At 41.9% G+C, this 19,220-nt stretch overlaps 1 protein-coding gene across 1 annotated transcript in view; it reads right to left on the reverse strand.

Moving 5' to 3' along the window:
* The window catches only part of atrnl1b (attractin-like 1b), a 681,061-nt gene that overhangs the window by 400,174 nt on the left and 261,667 nt on the right, over positions 1-19,220 (reverse strand). Inside the window, exons 20-21 of the mRNA XM_078413453.1 lie at positions 16,896-16,989; positions 3,078-3,130 (exon numbers count right to left, since the gene is read on the reverse strand). Coding sequence (XP_078269579.1) covers positions 3,078-3,130; positions 16,896-16,989 — 147 coding nt within the window. The remainder of the gene's footprint in view (positions 1-3,077; positions 3,131-16,895; positions 16,990-19,220) is intronic.

Raw genomic sequence — 19,220 nt, forward strand, 5'->3', positions numbered from 1 at the left:
ATAGCAATTCTTCCTTTAGTTTGTTAATTCTTGAGACGATCATCCCACCAAGTCCATGCCAACGAGTGATCCACGTGCACTAGCAGTGTTCTACACACTCGGGACAATTTACAATTTTACCAAAACCAATTATCCTACAATCCTGTAGGTATTTGGAGTGTGTGAGGAAACTGGAGCACCTGGTGAAAACCCTCGTGGTCACACGGAGAATGTACAAACTGCGTACAAAAGCACCCCTAGTCAGGATTGAACCCAGGTCTCTGGCACTGTAAGGCAGCAACTCCACCACTGTGCCACCCCTGAATCTTCAAATCAAAAAAGTTACAATTGCTATATTTCTTCAAAATAAAATCTCTCGATAATCTCTTGACTCACTGTTGTCAGATGCTATTACTAGTCATGCAACACTGCCCCCTTCTCTCCCCTGTGTAGCAGCCTCTTCTATACTGTGTGTGCACACACGGGAGCCATACTTAACATGGTATTGCACTTCAATTAAAACCCAATCTTTTTCCTCCAGCAACCTCGTACCATTTGCGCACTTCAAAACATGCAATGATCTATTTTCCAGGGTTTCTTACTTAATCTGTGATTTCTTATACATAACTGCACTTAATATTGATTTAGTCAAATTTTCACGTGAATTACTTTAAGCTAGATCCTCATTCTGTGATAGTGGGAACGTGGCATCTTCTTCAGAAGTGAAAACTAGTGCAAGATTTTTAATTAGAATTATTTAGCTTTGCCAATGAGGTAACATGACAGTTTTATCAATAAGTCAACCTTAATCATAAGTGGCCTTAGATTAGAGAAAGACGCAAAGTGCTGGGGTAACTCAGCAGGTCAAGCAGCATCTCTGGAGAAAATGGATGGGTGATGTTTCAGGTTAGGATCATTATTTCCAATTTGACAAGCATTGCCAAAACTATAAATAATAAATTATCTGCATGAGTAAGGCATCTCAACAAATAAAATGTGGAATATCAAAATATTTACCACAGCAGTCCAACAGAAACAGAATATTTTCATGTCTTTGCTGAGTATGAGTCCAACAAACTGTATTCCATGCATATACAGTCTTATGCAACAAAGAGGAACAGTTCGTAACAGTTTCAGCCAGTAATTACCTAATATCACACCATTCAATGGAGCAAAAGTAAAGCCTCTAGTATAATTATATTATGTTGATTCACAAATTAGAACATAATTAATTGAAAAACTAAATGTGAGTATATCATCAGTAAACTTCAATACATTCAAAACTCCGCTGCCCGTCTACTCACCCACACCCCGATCCGTGACCATATCACCCCCGTCCTTTACAAACTCCACTGGCTCCCCATCCCCCAGAGAATCCAGTACAAAATCCTCCTCATGACCTACAAAGCCCTCCATAACCTGACCCCATCCTACCTGACCGACCTCCTCCACAGGCACACTCCCACCTGCACCCTCCGCTCTGCTGCTGCCAATCTCCTATCCCCCCACATCCGGACCAAACTCAGATCCTGGGGGGACAGGGCTTTCTCCATCGCTGCTCCCACCCTATGGAACTCACTACCCCAAACCGTCAGAGACTCCTCCACACTCACCACATTCAAAACATCACTGAAGTCTCACCTGTTCAGTACTGCCTTCAACCACTGAAGGTCACCTCACCTTCTGTCTCCTTTCTCTGTTCGTTTACTTATTTATCTATTTATTCACTTCCCTATGTTCTCTAAATCCCTGTAAAGCGTCTTTGAGTATGTGAAAAGCGCTATATAAATGTAATGCATTATTATTATTATTATTATATTTAAAACGTGTGAGTGCATAAAACTAAATGTGTATATTGAAACACACATATGTATACATACACATATACACCTATCAGCCAAAACATTATGACCACTGACAGGCGAAGTGAATAACATTGAGTATCTTGTTACAATGGCACCTGTCAAGGGGTGGAATTTATTAGGTAGCAAGTGAACAGTCTGTTCTTGATGTTTTAGATGCAGGAGAAATGGGCAGGAGTAAAGACCTGAGCGACTTTGACAAGCGCATAATTGTTATGGCCAGACGACTGGGTCGGAGCATCTCTGAAAGAGCAAGGCTTGTGGGGTGCTCCCGGTCAGCAGTGGTGAGTACTGACCGACAATGGTCCGAGGAGGGACAAACCACAAACCGGCGACAGGGTGTTGAGCGCCCAAGGCTCATCGTTGCGTGAGGGCAACGGCTATCCCGTCTGGACCAAACCGACAGAAGGTCTACTGTTGCACAAGTCAGAGTACATTTTAATGGTGGTCACGGGAGGAATATGTCACAATACACAGTGCATCACACCCTGCTGCGTGTGGGGCTGCTCATGGAGGACCAACAGCATATTAGGCAGGTGGTCGTAATGTTTTGGCTCATCAGGTCATAATGTTTTGGCTGATCGGTGTGTACACACATATACATACATTTACATACACATAAACACAAATATACACATACATATATATATATATATATATACATATATATACATACATATATATATACACACGCATATATATACACACACATATATATACACACATATATATATATTTAATATAAAAACATATATACGTATATACATATATATACACGTTTGTGTACGTATGTGCACACAGCTATACATAGACTCATATCTTCCACAGCGGAGAAGGGGTATTTAACCAGACATGTTATCCATACTCTTCCTCTCATATGTAATAACACACTACGAATGACATGAGAAAAACCCCAGAATAATCTGAAGTCCTGGCACAACCTACTTTCAAAGAAGCCCCTCTAGGGTTATTCACATCATTGATGTTTTTGAAAAGCTCAGGAGGGAGACATATTTCCAAAAGTTCTGAACAATGTTATTAAAACTGACATTTTTAAGAAAGCCACAAAAAAATATCAGGCGTATAATTTTATGGTAAAAAAGAGTTCCATTTTGAGCAAAAGGCACTTGGAACCACATTTTGCTCCTCTGTTAAGCAATGAGTAATGAGTACTTATTTTGTGACATTATCTCTCCCCAACCCAGAAAAGTCTGAAAGACAAACCAAAATACTTACAATAGCAGGTTCCTTTGAGTGGGTTACCAAGGTAACGGTTATCCGATTCACACCTAAATAAAAAAGAAATCTTCAAAAAGTTACACAGTAGAATATAATCATATATTAACCATTAGATGCAAAGCACATACAAAATCCAAAGTATTAAATGGATCTTAAATTCCATCTCTCACATACATTTCATTAAGACCTACCCATACACATTCGCAATCAGTGACATCAAACTTATTTCCTGAAATCCTAATATTGTGAATAAAATAACTATGAACACATGTCAAGATATTTTTTCATTCTTTTCATTCTATATTAGTGTAATAAAATGTAATGCATACATACCTGCACTAATACAGAAGTGCTAGCTTTAGACATAAATAATGTACATTGCTACCATTGTTTAGTTTTGAATTTAACATATAATTGAGGGGGTCGGTGCAATATAGTGCTTGCCCTCACTTTTGTGAAAAATGAGTTACATGCATTAACACGATCCTTACCCACTACCCTACTTCCTGTAAAAAATTCATATTTAAATTTAACCAATAAGTTGGTCAAATAACATAGGCACCTTCTTGTTTTTTTTTGTGATTTATGGATTTTTCAAATGTGAATATCTCATAACATCACATTTGTGGGTTAGCAGTTACTTGCACCAACCCCCTCAATTTTAAATCATTCAAAATTGAACTTCATAATCAAGGATCACACTTTTTATTTCTGTCATTCATGGTAAGATTTACATCATTTTGTGTGCAAGGTATCAGGGTTGCACTGTTTCGCATATCAGCTAACCAATGAAAAGATCCGGCCCTGATTTGTACCAGCTCTTCACCCTCCCCCGCGCCCCCTGGTCTGAAGAAGGGTCCCAACCTGAAACATCACCCATCCTTTTTCTCCAGAGATGATGCCTGACCCGGTGATTTGCTCCACCACTGTGTCTATTTGAATTGGATTCATGCTTCTGTACCACGTCAGGCAACATTGGTCATTTTAGTGGCTGTCAAGGGTTTTTAACTAATCAATTCACCAAATCAAAGTTTCTTGGCTCTAAGTTAAATGGCTTTTCAATTATGTTGTGGATACAGTAGAGTTCTATTGTTTGCAAATGCCTAATCTCTGCTTCCATGACCTTTTAAAATGTAGGACAAACAAAAAGAGATACAGCTCATGGAGGAGAAATTAAAATTAACAGAGAAAACAAAGAAAGATGCAGAAGACAGGTCAAACAAAAAAGAACAGTTCATTAAATATGATCAAAGAACCAATATTGCAAGGATGTAACACTTGCTTACGCAGTGGTGCAGATTTGCATTTGCTTTTTGCAATTGGAGATGCAGGCATCGATAAATCAATTGGCCTGATACAGAGTGGATCTCTAGTGCAAATATTCAATTAGTAACATCCAAAATTTAAAGATCACGAAGTAGCAACTTTTCAAGAAATAGTTATAAATGTCAACTGTCAACTTATCCAAGAAGTTGAACAAAAATAATTGTTTGCAAACATTTTATATACGAAGAAATCGCAGAGTTGTGAACACTGCCCAGTCTAGCACACAAAATCTGCTTACTAAAATGGCGCTGAAATTTACCTATGACCTACTATGGTTTTTAGGGTCGAGTGGCCTATCTTGCTCCACTCTATTATCTTTGGTAGAAACTGCAATTTAGAATAATGTTGCTCTTAACCGGAAACAAGAAGCGAATCTTGTACTGATAAAGTGCCATAGAATTATACAGACAATTTAGTACTTTTTAGACATAATAAGGGATTATCGGCAGTGAATTTTTCCAAAACAAGCTTACAAAAACATTATTCTTAAAAAATATCACAACTTTGATTAATATTGGCCATGACACCTGGAATCCTGACAATACCTTGTTTTTCATCAGTTATGAATTCTTTAACTTCATTTCAAACAGCAAGAGGATTCGGCTTAATTTCAAACCAAAAGATAGCACCACAAATAATTCAACACTTCCTGAGTTTTTCCAATGTACTGTCAGCAGTTTATTTCTCACTCTAGTCTGTGAAATGTGAATTAAATCAGCTCACTGATTCCAGAGACAAGTTATTACCAACTGAAGGCTTAGTTAGCTGAGGAAGGTGGAGATCACTAATGAGCTTTGGGAGACGTGGAAGTCCGATCCTTCAGGCAGGGTCTAGTTCAGTACACAAGATAACACCTGTGCCAACATTATCTACATAGCTAGAACTATTAGGCAGGTACCTACAAGGATAGAGATTAGTGATAGGTGGCTGCTATTTCCCTTGTTGTCCTCTATAAAGATGGAGTAATGAGATTATTTGATTGATGAGTGAACAGTTTATTTCATTGGCAAAGTTCCTGAACGATTTCTGGCAATAGAGTTTGGTGGCTATTTATTGTAATGTCAGATACCTTGCTGACAAAGTAAAATTAATCTGTGCCTGACATCAATAAAAAAGTGCCATAATGTTATTTTTAAGAATTGTTTAAGTGGAGTAGGAAGGCTAACTCTCATGCAGCACAGCAAACATTACTTGAATATTAGACTGCTTTCAGAAAGATAACATTTGAACAATCCCACTTCAGGTCAAGTGTAGGAAGGAACTGCAGATGCTGGTTTAAACCAAAGATTGACACAAAATGCTGGAGTAACTCAGTGGGACAGGCAGCATCTCTGGAGAGAAGGAATGGGTGACATTTCAGGACGAGTCTGAAGAAGGGTCTCGACCCCAAATGTCACCCATTCCTTCTCTCCAGAGATGCTGCCTGCCTCGCTGAGTTACTCCAGCTTTTGGTGCCTATCTCCTCTTCAGGTCATGTACCTTCCTCAGAATTTATCTTCATTCAGCATTTAATTTATTAAAGAACTGCAACCTTAGCAAGTGAGCACAGTAATTCACTTGGTGTATTTTCAGCAGTCATGAGTTTATGATTGTTTGTCCCGACTGCCCCACCTGCTGTTTACCTCTCTCCCTTAATTCACTGAGCAAAAATATATATACATCATCTTAGACAGGAGTTGCTTCCTTTGACCGACTTGGCTAGCATGTTTCATTTGAAATACAGACTGATAAGAGGACTAATTAAGGAGTGTAAAGAAAATAGGGGGTATAGAGAGGATGCATCGAAAGGATCGACTACCCCCAGCACAAGCTCAGTGACAATGGGGTAAGATTTGCCTGGATAGCACACAGAACAAATATTTTATTGCTGTGTCTTTGTGCACGGGACAATAAAAAACCAATATACCAAATATAATTATGGAGGATTAAAGGGAAATTTTATATTATTTCAAACATAAACTTTATTCCGAATAAAAGATATAGGGCTCATGTGTGGCAGGCGAGGTCACGACCCCTGACCCGTAATGTTGCCATGCAACGCCTTCTGGAGGACAAGCAGTGTACTGGAGGCAAGCACTTGCTATGGCTGCCAGTACAGCGGGACCGTCTTTGGTCCCAGCAGCCGTTGAATAGTTGCAGTTTTGTTGCCAGAATTCTAGCAAAATTCTGGCAAAAAAACTGCAACAAAAACTGAAGCCAAAATCGCCAGTAAACTTGCAACACCTCAGTCCCAACCAAAAATCTTTATGAATGTCATGACACAATTCACAGTGCTTAATCACATCTGGCTGCTTAACTGTTGTTTCCCTGCGTGTCATAAATGTGCCTTGACTTGTGTTGTTACCGATACCAGTGCATGAAGTGAAGCCTCTCTGGCCACGGATGACAGATCGGTTCTCCACTCATTACATACAATGGTTGACATCGCAGTTTGGAAGCCGCTTCCCTTTGAGGTGACGCTGTGGAGGACACGTTAGATACAAAATGCTGGAGTAACTCAGCGGGCCAGGCGGCATCTCTGGAGAGAGAAAATGGGTGACGTTTCGTGTCCAGATCCTTCTCGACCTGAGGCGTCACCCATTCCTTCTCTCCAGAGATGCAGAGTTACTCCAGCTTTTTGTGTCTATCTTCGGATTACACCAGCATCTGCAGTTCCTCGCTACACATTGTGGAGGACAACATCTTCTAAGCTTCCAATTCGCTGCAAATTCAAAGATGGCAAGACATGAGAGGGAAGAGGTCAGACAGACTTGGACCTGGCCGTCTTGCTCCAGGCCACGCTGTGTAATTATGGCGTTGATGGGTTGTGGACATTAAGTGGGGCATCCATCCAGAGTCATAGCATGTCTTGGCTGAGCTCCTTCTGGTGTCTCAGCCCAGAGTCACTGTAGTGTATCCAGCTCTGGAAGGGCATTGGCAGCCCAGAGGGAGTGTAAACCCGAGGTATTATGAACAGGAGCCAAAATGTTCCACGTCTTGTACGGCAGAGATAGTCGTTTGTTTTTGCGTGTAAGTTAAGCTCTCTGCTCTCTCACGTGTCCGTTTCCACTGACGCCGTTTCCAATGTGACGACCACGGTGCCGATAAAGCACCAGATAAATCATCATGATGAGAAACGCAGTGTAAACCTGACACCTGGTGACCCACGGCACACTATAGAGCTGGGGTGTGGGGGGTGTAAGGGAGGAGGAGCTCTAATGAACTCTGAAGGCTCGCTGCACAGTAAGTGTTCATGTTTCAGATGCCTGACCCTGCTGAGTTACTCCAGCTTTTTGTATCTCATCTTCGGTTGAAGCCAGCATTTGCAGTTCCTCCCTACATAAGTGTACAGCTGTGGCACCGCTGGACTGATACAAAGCCGGCTTGTAACGCACAATCATCCCATTAATCCTTCTCGGCAATCAATTCCCGGGCACAGCCGGTTGCTAACTCGGTGCATTCTCCTCCACTCTCGTCGGAGGGAGGAGAACTTCTTCAAAGTAGACATATCTTGAGGAGATTTTGCAGTGGAACGGACAAAACGTGTAGGAAAGAGTGCCGATGTTGGTTTAAATCGAAGGTAGACAAAATGCTGGAGTAACTCAGCGGGACGTACATGTTGCATGTGTGACGAGTGTATGCCGGAGGCTTGTTTGACCTCTAGAATGCTTGAGCAACTCCGTGGACCTTTGACCTTATGACCTACCGTGTAAGGGCTCCATACAAAATAAAAATTGCAAAAACTCTTCATGCCTTCTCTACACATTCAATGGTGTCATACTCAGTAGTGTTTGCACCATTTTTTAAAAACAAAACACCCTTGTCACTCATGTGGCTGCCCCCTTTGGGTGATATCCCTTCCCTTCCCTTGTTTGAGTGCTGTTCCCACCAGACTGTGCCCTCAATGTCCAGCAGGAGACGGACCCTAGTCAGTGGTCGTCCCCCACAGAGCCATCGCATTGACGACACCAAGCTTCAAGGAGTCCCCCAGCATGTACTCCTGCAGTCTGGAATCAGCAATATTCCCTGGCAGACATCTTGCTGTGACGGGAATCAACCAAAGGTTCGGGCAGATAAAAGAATTGAGTCCGAAAATATCATGCAAAGAGCAAAGGGAGTCTTGCAATTGCTGACTAAAGGGGTTGCAGTGGTAGAATCTCCCTTCATATTTCAGCGGTGCTTGGGTGAGCACTTAAGGAGTTGCAGTCTCTCAGGCTGGGATGAGAGAACTGGGATGGGAGATGAATACAAAATGCTCCATTTTTATTTGGACGGACATATGGATAAAATGGCCACCCCATTGCAGGGTTATTTTCCAGGATTCTATAGCATGATTGACTGCTGCACTCCAGTCACAATTCAGTGTTGTTAACTTCAAAAGATCCTTCTTGAATAATTATTCCCAATTATAGTTTCAAAAGGTAATTTTTCACAATGACCAGGAAGAAAAACATTTGACCCCATGCAACTGTTACCTGAAGGCTTTCCAACAATTTAATTTATTCTTCTTATATCACCTTTATGTTATAAGATTGTTTCAGACTTAAAATTTTCTGTTGTCGCTTTTCTATTATCTCCAGCCTTTGTAATGAGGATAAAATATTACATCATAGACATCTCTCTCTAATGTCAGAATGTGAATATCAACATAAATTAAACATCATTTCGCAAATGGAAAGAGGAAATGTTTTACTGCCCTTTTAGAAAGTCACATTTCTGTCAACGTGTTAAAACCATCCAAAGATAATCACAAGGTACTTTGAAGAAGTCTGTGGTAGCATTTTATAAACTGCAAATTGAATCATTTCACATGCATTTTGGATCTTCCTAAGTTAAAATGTATCATTGTAATGTTTGGAAAGTTGTTTAATTGTTTCATTATATTTTCTGTTCACAAAGTTCCTTGGTACTGGGTCGTTCCGCAACCAGGCAACAATTGCGATCCTAAGAAATGTTGTTTTATAGAAATTTGTGTTACAAATTCAATTATGTTTAGGGAGGAAAGAGGGTTCGAGCCGAGAAAATTTCAGACTCCAAAAAACAACGTTTTTTTTTTCTTAGAATTTTCAAAAATGCAGGCTTTTTAAATAACAATGTTAATGTCTGTTACCTAAAAATACTGAAGAATCTTATTTTGTAGAGCATTTGTTACACAAGGGTCAATGGAAGCGATTCTTTGTCATTTTCAAAGCCCACCTATGGTGAAACTGATAGATGTGCTCCGAAGAGAGAATGATGTCTAATTACTGCCGGGAGATTACATGGAAAGTTTTATCCCTGCCACCACACTCACACAGACATTTTTCTCTTGCTTATCAATTTCCAAAGCAATTTTTACTGGGTTTTCCAGTTCCCAATCGAAATCATGTAATACTGAATTCATAATACACATCGGGCTCCCCGATTCATCAATTGCATTATCATTTGACGGTCACGGTGGCGCAGCGGTAGAGTTGCTACCTTACAGTGAATGCAACGCTGGAGACCCAGGTTCGATCCCGACTATGGCTGCTGTCTGTACGGAGTTTGTACGTTCTCCCCGTGACCTGCGTGGGTATTCTCTGAGATCTTGGTTTCCTCCCACATCTCAAAGGTTTGTGGGTTAATTGGCTTGGTAAATGTAAAAGAAAAATTGTCCCTAGTGGGTAGATAGTGTTAATGTGCAGGGATCGCTGGTCGGCGCTGACCCGGTGGGCCGAAAGGGCCTGTTTCCGTGCTGTATCTCTAAACTAAACTAACCTAAAGTAACTCACATTATGGAAACAAGCATCAAAGAAGAAACAGTTGTATTCAAAATACACATAAGAGATACCTAAAAATAAAATGGTTTGGGATTTCTAAGTTCTGCATTAAACAATGAAAGTAATAGGATTGAACTTAATTTATGTTAGACATCAGAATGCCAATAGTTGGAAAAGGGTACCTAATGTTGATCCCGCCATCTGTTGATGAATATTAACATTATGGAAAGGGTGCAGTGGAGGCAAAAAAAAGAATATTTAAACCTAAGGCCCTTAGTTTGAGGATAAGCTAATGTTTTTTACATTTTGAAGACAGGCAATTTCAGGGGGGAGATGGTAAAGCTTTCCAACATTTTTAAATTGGTTGCAAATGAACATGAGGCAAAAAGCCAAATGTAACCAATTGAACTTTAGATGCTTAAAAAAACAATTATTCCAAAATAAGAATTTGGTTTGCGGTTACAGTGTGCATTTTCACTGTATGTGCAGTTGCAGTTCGAAAGTATTCAGCATTTTACACTAAATAATACAAAGTGAAGCATGCTCTTCATTATAGTGTCTCTTTTATTCTTACTTCTTATTGGTTATCCAGTAAAATGCTGCATAACACACATGGAAGCACCAACAAACCTTGCATGGGGAGAGGAAGTGTACTTTGTGGGAAGCAAAAATGGAAAGTCTCCCAGGAAAAATAAAGGGACACAATGCAACATATTGGAAATTCATGGAGGAGGTTTCTTCATCAAAGCTGTTCTCATGGAGCTCATTGGATTGCCTTTTCCAGGTTGTGGTGGGGGGGGGGGGGGGGGGGAGAGAATTATTCAAATCTCACCTAAAATTGTGCAGGTTATATTTTATCATTCTTCAAAGTTTAGCATCTATTAAACCTGCGAGATGAGTAGATAAAAACAAATCATGTATTGGAGGCACCTATGGGTCCTTTCCATGTAGATTTTCTGCTAAAACTCCCAGGCTAAATTCAATCAGTTTGTTTGTCATCTTATGGTAGAGAAGTTACTGAATATTTAATTAGAAAATATATGCTTCCTCCATAATTGATGACCCGCTGACAAAACTGTTGGAGCATAGGGTTTTGCATGTTATTCCTGAGATCACAATTGTGTTCATCATTAATTTCAGGATTTTTGAAAGCAGGGAAATATCAATCATACAACACAATAAAATCAGCATGTGAAGAATGCCAGATGTCCATCTTCAAAATTCATTGTTTCAAACAAAAATAGTGCCGTCTTGGAAAAAAAAGCCACAAGAAAATTAACCGTTGATTTATCTTTGTGTCTGGTGAATTTTATTCTAATTCCTTTAGCCATTGTAAGGTCATAGAGCACAAATAATCAACAGAGGTCAGGAAACTATATAAACTATATATTTGGAAAACCTCCCAAAAAAGTTACTGCCAAAGATAATTCATCCTGACCTAACACATACATATTTTATGTGTAGGAAAGAACTGCAGATGCTGGTTTAAATCGAAGGTGGATACAAAATGCTGGAGTAACTCAGCGGGGCAGGCAGCATCTCTGGAGAGAAGGAATGGGAGGCGTTTCGGGTCGAGACCCTTCTTCAGACTGATGTCAGGGGAGTGGGCAGGACAGAGATAGACTGCAATAAGAAAGATTTAACAAATTTCAAAACAGGGAATTAATGGATCATTTGTAAAGTTGTAAATGGCACGTAAAATCAGTTTAGAAATAAGGTAATTGACAAACAGAACATTTTCAAGTAGGAAAATGGCATCCCAAAGTCAATTACCTTTAAAGGTAAATGTTCATTGAATACTAGACATTCCTTAATACAATTTAAAATAATACATAGATTACATTATTCGAAGACGAAATTAAATAGGATTTTTCCTAGTATCTCTCCTATTTGTGATAAATGTCAATTTCAAGAAGCTAATTTAACTCATATTTTCATAACTTGTATAAAAATGCAAAACTTCTGGTTGGAGATTTTTAAAATAGTTTCTAAAGTTATTAATAAAAAATTAGATATGGATCCAAAATTAATTATATTAGGATTATCAGAATATACTACAAATTTTACAGCAAGTCAGGTACATTTTCTTGATTACAGTCTAATAACTGCGAAAAAATTAATACTTAAATTTTGGAAAAAACCAATAACCCCCACAATTAAAATGTGGACTACGGAAATGACAGAGACCCTGCATTTGGAAAAAATAAGGTTTGCCTTAATCGACAAACCTGAGTTATTTTTTAAAATATGGTCTCCATTTATTGAATTTTTAGAAAAGTAAATGGGTTTGGCACAGGACTAAAATAAAAAAATTATATTAAAAGTTGAAACTTGAGTTAGGGGTTGGATGTACAACTGTGGTTATTGTCTCCCGGATCTACTCCCTTTAATTTTTATTGATCTTTTTTTGATAGTTTTTATTTTTATTTTTACTTTCTCTCTTCAAAAATTTAAAAATTGAAGCTATGTAAGAACTTTGTAACAAATGTGTTTTTTAATTTCTATTTGTACATATGCTTTTCAAAAAAAAAAAAAAAAAGGTAAATAAGTAACATAGTTAAGTTTAGAAATGATGAAAGACAACACAAATACTGTTCAGCACATAAATTTGGAGATTCAATTTTATGAGAACCAAACACATCGAATTGAACATGGAGAGATCCTGATAAAGCAAATAGCCACAATTGGAAATGTATGCTTACTGGAAACAATGCACCTCTCAGTAAAATTAAAGGATCTGAGATTATTGTGGATAAAAATCAACCAATTAGTTCAGTGCATTAGGCAGCGGAAAAAATTGCAAAGCATTTTGGATAGTTGTAGCACAGGAATTGAATGCAAATCAAGGTGATAACTGGAGCGACCATAGGGATTGGTCCTGAGAGTCGAACCCTCGGATTGGCCAGCAAGGTCACGTGGTGGTTTTGGCGCCCAAAACCAGTCAGTGGGAAGAGGACTTCGATGTGAATAGTTTGAGTTAATGGTCATCTGCGATCTCGGTTGTTATCCTTTGTAACTGAATATTGCTACCGCAATAAACTTCTTTAACAAAGTACAAGCCTTCAGACTCGCCATATTGGTGACCCCCGACGTGATCTAGCCGATCACCTACCATGCAGGGACAAGACGCCCCTGCTCCGGTTCTAACGCCCGGCGTACCGCAGCTAAACGCGGTCAGCGTTCATCTTCCTCCGTTTTGGGCGCATCAACCACACATTTAGTTTGCGCATGCTGAAGCGCAGTTCCACCTGAGAAACATCTCGGTGGATGAGACAAAATATTATTACCTGGTCAGTGCCCTACCGCCTGAGACGTCCGCGCGGGTGATGCAGTTCATCACCTCCCCTCCTACAGATGGCAAGTACGAAGCATTGAAGGTAATCATGCTTCGAACCTTCGGATTTAGTAGGCATGAGCGGGCCGAGAGGCTTATGCATCTACCAGATCTCGGAGATCGGCTGCCGTCCGTCCCCATGGCCTAAATGTTGGCGCTGGCAGGCGGGCACAAGGATTGCCTCATGTTTGAGCAGGCATTCCGGGAGCAACTTCCAGAAAACGTTAGGCTTATTCTCACGGATTGTCCTTTCGAGGACCCCGTGGCATACGCGGAGAAAGCCGATGCGCTCATGGCGTCGAAATCACGAAAGTACAGTTCGATCATGCTTATGGACCATGTCGGTCGGGAATTGTCTTTTGTTTTAATTTATTTGGATGATATCCTGGTCGCCAGTCGCTCGGAGCAAGAACATCTGGTCCATTTACGGACCGTGTTCCAGCGGCTTCAAGACCACGGGCTAATCATTCACCCCTCAAAGTGTCAATTTGGTCTCTCCTCTATTAATTTCCTAGGTCACCGGATCACCTCGGCCAAACTCCTTTGCCGGAAAAAGTGGAGGCAGTTCGTGCCTTTCCGCGGCCCACCACGGTGAAGGGGTTGCAGGAGTTTGTAGGGATGGTGAATTTCTACCACAGGTTCGTGCCGGCAGCAGCACGGATCATGCGTCCGCTCTTCCAGTGTCTCGCGGGCAAACCTGTCGAGTTAGAGTGGTCCGCTGTGGCCGAGACGGCCTTTGAGGCAGCTAAAGTGGCTCTGGCAGACGCCACCATGCTCGTCCACCCGAGCACCTCCACCGCCACGGCCGTGACGGTCGATGCGTCAGACGTGGCGGTGGGAGGGGTCTTGGAACAGCATGTTGATGGCAGTTGGCAGCCCATGGCGTTTTTCAGCCGACAGCTTAATCAGGCTGAGCTGAAATAAAGCGCCTTTGACCGGGAGCTTCTGGCTCTCTATTTAGCTGTCCGCCACTTTAGGTATTTTCTAGAAGGCCGCCCATTCGTGGCCTTTACTGATCACAAACCGCTGACTTTTGTTTTTCTAAAGTGTCTGACCCATGGTCGGCCCGCCAGCAGCGGCACCTGACTTCCATCTCAGAGTTTACCACGGATGTCCGCCACGTCGCGGGTAAGCTTAATGCCGTTGTTGATGCCCTGTCCAGGCCAGCCGTTTCCTCAGTTTCAGCGGTAGAATGCGAGGTAGATTTCCAGGAGCTTGCGGAGGCACAGCGCCTGGCAGACACTGCCTCAGCATATCAATCCACCACTTCGGGGTTGAAGTTGGCCCAAGTGGCTTGTGGGCCTGCGGGTACAAAAGTCTGGTGTGATATTTCCCTCCCCCGCCCCAGGCCGGTGATGCCGGCCGCCCTTCAGTGCCGGGTGTTTGATGCCCTTCATGGGCTGGGGCACCCGTCCATTCACTCCACCTCCACCTTAGTAGCCGCTAGATTTGTGTGGCATGGCCTGCGGAAGCAAGTAGCCGCCTGGGCCCGATCTTGTGTTCCCTGCCAGACCTCTAAAGTCCACCGGCATGTCCAACCTCCTGTGTAGGAGTTTGTGGTTCCTGAGGTTCGTTTTTTCCACATTCATGTTAATTTAGTTGGGCCTTTACCTTCCTCTAGGGGCTACACTCACCTACTCACGGTGGTTGACAGATTTACCCGTTGGCAGGAGGCCTTCCCGTTGTCCGACACCTCCGCCGCCTCTTGTGCCCAGGCCCTGGCCCTGCATTGGGTGGCCCGTTTCGGTGTTCCGTCCGTCATTACTACCGACCGGTGGTCCCAGTTCACCTCTACCCTTTGGGCTACGCTAGCGGAGCTGTACGGTTCCAGGTTGCAGCAGACCACGGCGTCTCACCCACAGGCTAATGGGCTCGTGGAGAGGTTTCACCGACAGCTTAAGTCTGCCCTCAGTGCGCGGTTGGACGGCCCTGATTGGGTGGATCAGCTGCCCTGGGTCCTTTTGGGCATCCGTACTGCTCCTAAGCAGGATCTCAGAACTTCGTCTGCGGAACTGGTATATGGCTCGCCACTCAGAGTGCCCGGGGATTTCCTTCTGGAGTCCTCTGGTCAGCAGCCCTCGGTTCCGTCGGTTTTAGCATCACTCCGGGCGCGAGTGGGTTCCCTAGCTCCGGTTCCTACTTCACGTCACGGGTGTTCCATGGTGCATGAACCGCCAGCCTTGAAGGACTGTGAATTTGTGTTTCTGCGTAGGGATGCCTATCGTTCCCCGTTGCAGAGGGTCTATGAAGAACCGTTCCGCGTGTTGCGTAAAGGAACGGTCACTTTCACCTTAGATGTTGGGGGCAGGAGTGAGCTCGTCTCTGTGTCCAGGCTCAAACCTGCCCACTTGGATCAGGACCGCCCTGTCCTGGTCGGTCAACCGCCTCGACGGGGCCATCCTCCTGCAATTCCCTCCGACCCGGGGCCTCCTGCTCCTGTGGTTCCTGCAGCCCCTCTCCTTACTCGTTCTGGTCGCGAAATCCGGCTCGCTGCTAGAGTTCTCGGGTTCTGTGGGGGGGTCATGGAGCGACAATCCATGTTCTCCACAGATGCTGCCTGACCCACTGAATTACTCCAGAACTTTCTGTCTTTATAAAATTCATATGCAACCTTCCCCCATTGACGAACTGTACACTGCAAGGGCCAGGAAGCGAGAGGGGAAGATCATTTCTCACTCCTCTCACCCTGGCCACAAACTCTTCGAAGCACTTCCATTTGGAAGGCGACTCCGGACTGTCAAAGCAGCCACAGCCAGACATAAAAACAACTTTTTTCCACGTGTGATAGTTCTACTCAATAACCAAAGTCTGTAGTCTCTTTTTTGCTCTGGTTTATTTTCACCCATATGTTTAGACCGTAATGTTGTATTCTTATTGTTTTGATGCGTTTATGCTTTATTCTTAATTGTTAACTATATGTTTGTGTTGTCATTTGTGAGCGGAGCACCAAGGCACATTCCTTGTATATGCATACTTGGCCAATAAACTTATTAATTAATTAATTAATTCATTCATTCATTCATTCATTCACAATCCATTTTCCTTTTGCATGCAACTAAACTATTTTTAATTTAATTCAAGATATACTTCAAATGGCAGATATATTTACCATTTGACTTACTCGACAAAGAAGTAGATACATTTATCAACAGCATTGAATGTGACACTTTTTTGTCCATTGAACTAATGCATGACATGACAATTTTATCTCAATTTTAACATTTCAAAAACACATTCCTTATGTTGCTACATCTACGAGCATTCAATTGTCATACCACACAATACTAAAGCATTGACCTGTATTCTTATATATATTATGGATATCTCGTGACTGTATCATATTTAGATCACTGATGGCTAATAAAATTACTATATTATTTTTAGCACAGCAACAGAAAGAAATTAATATCAATCAAGGGAATTGCAAATACTCACAATTGACACTGGTCTCCCTTGATTCCTTTTGTTGTGCAGAAGCAATTTCCGTTTTGTGCATGACAAGCGTTTGCATGTCCATTACATTTGCAAGCTGAGAATAGAGAGGCGCAGTTTGAAAACATCCAATAAACTAGAAAATACATACATAACGGGATACTTGGGAGTTAACCCAATTGTTCAGACAATGCAAATGTCAGGAATGAAACTTACATAATGAAAGCAGAGACTAGATTAGATTAATTGGTAATTATTCCCAAGATCTAGTTGCAAGTATTAAAAACAGAGTTTGATTTGTTGAGTATCAAGTGGTTTTTAAACGTACAAACCACAGAAAAAGTTTTATGTTCAACCGCATCTCGTTCTTGAACATCCTGCTATCTTACTGCCGGAAGCGACTGGCAGAGATCAGGAATAGCTCGCAATTGAATGGCGTTGGATAGCTATTTCAAAGCAACATTTGATAGGTGAAGTTGATAAAGCTCACAGGGCTTCGGGATTGTCTATGAGTTTCACGGAAAAGGGACAGCTCATTCAACGTCTTTGCTGGCAATCCAGGAATAAGGCACCTCATGCTCATAGCTGACACAATTTCATCCCAGTGATCCACTCAGTCTGAAGGAGAGTCTTGACCCAAAACATTGCATGTCCATTCCCTCCATATATGCTGCCTAATATACTTTGGGTTTTGCTCAAAAATCCAGTAGTTCCTTGTGTGCACCACTCCATTATTGCAGTTTCAAAACATATCTTGCCTCACTCAGTCCCCAACCTGCCATAGTGTGGAATATATGACAATATCTCCAGGAATAGCTGGTTTATGTGAACTTTATTGAGTCCAGACTTATTCTTCTTGCTTCGGAAGCTTTCTCTAACTAAATGAAAGTTGCTTATTGATTCAGTGGTCATTTTTATATATGAAATAAAATCTTTTCAGCAAATCTTTAGAAACTGCTCTGCTAACATTTGCTGAAATTAGAAATATTTTGCTACAAAGTGCAAGAAAACTATTTTTACTGAGCGGCACAAAGACACTGGAAATTAGCAACATTGCACTTTGATAAGGTCCCGCACGGGAGATTGATGACCAAAATTAGAGCACATGGTATTGGGGGTAGGGTGTTGACATGGATAGAAAATTGGTTGGCAGACAGAAAGCAAAGAGTAGGAGTAAACGGGTCCTTTTCAGAATGGCAGGCAGTGGCGAGTGGAGTGCCGCAAGGCTTGGTGTTGAGGCCGCATCTCTTTACCAGATATATGAATGATTTGGAAGAGGGAATTAGAAGCAACACTAGCAAGTTTGCAGATGACACAAAGCTGGGTGGCAGTGTAAACTGTGAAGAGGATGTTAGGAGGTTGCAGGGTGACCTGGACAGGTTGAGTGAGTGGGCAGATGCGTAGCAGATGCAATATAATATAGATAAATGTGAGGTTATCCACTTTGGCAGCAAAAACAAGGAGGCAGATTATTATCTCAATGGAGTTAGGTTAGGTAAGGGGGAGGTGCAGCGAGACCTGGGTGCCCTTGTACACCAGTCACTGAAAGTTGGCGTGCAGGTACAGCAGGCAGTGAAGAACGCTAATGGAATATTGGCCTTCATAACAAGAGGATTTCAGTATAGGAGCAAAGAGGTTCTTCTGCAGTTGTATAGGGCCCTGGTAAGACCACATCTGGAGTATTGTGCACAGTTTTGGTCTCCTAATTTGAGGAAGGACATCCTTGTAATTGAGGCAGTACAGCGTAGGTTCACGAGATTGATCCCTGGGATGGCGGGACTGACATATGAGGAAAGATTGAAAAGAATAGGCTTGTATTCACTGGAGTTCAGAAGGATGAGAGGGAATCTTATAGAAACATATAAAATTATAAAAGGACTGGACAAGCTAGATGCAGGAAAAATGTTCCCAATGTTGGGCGAGTCCAGAACCAGGGGCCACAGTCTTAGAATAAAGCGGAGACCATTTAAAACTGAGGTGAGAAAAAACTATTTCACCCAGAGAATTGTGAATTTGTGGAATTCTCTGCCACAGAGGGCAGTGGAAGCCAAATCACTGGATGGATTTAAGAGAGAGTTAGATAGAGCTCTAGGGGCTAGTGGAATCAAGGGATATGGGGAAAAGGCAGGCACAGGGTATTGATTGGGGACGATCAGCCATGATCACAATGAATGGCGGTGCTGGCTCGAAGGGCCGAATAGCCTCCTCCTGCACCTATTTTCTATGTTTCTATGTTTCAAATTCAGATCACAAATCTCATAAGTTCTGGCCAATCCTGAAATCGGTATCGGTGTTATTTCAGGTCTTAATTGCTTTGGCGTTAATCAA

This window comes from Rhinoraja longicauda, chromosome 16, assembly GCF_053455715.1.
Source record: "Rhinoraja longicauda isolate Sanriku21f chromosome 16, sRhiLon1.1, whole genome shotgun sequence".
Lineage (NCBI taxonomy): Eukaryota > Metazoa > Chordata > Chondrichthyes > Rajiformes > Arhynchobatidae > Rhinoraja > Rhinoraja longicauda.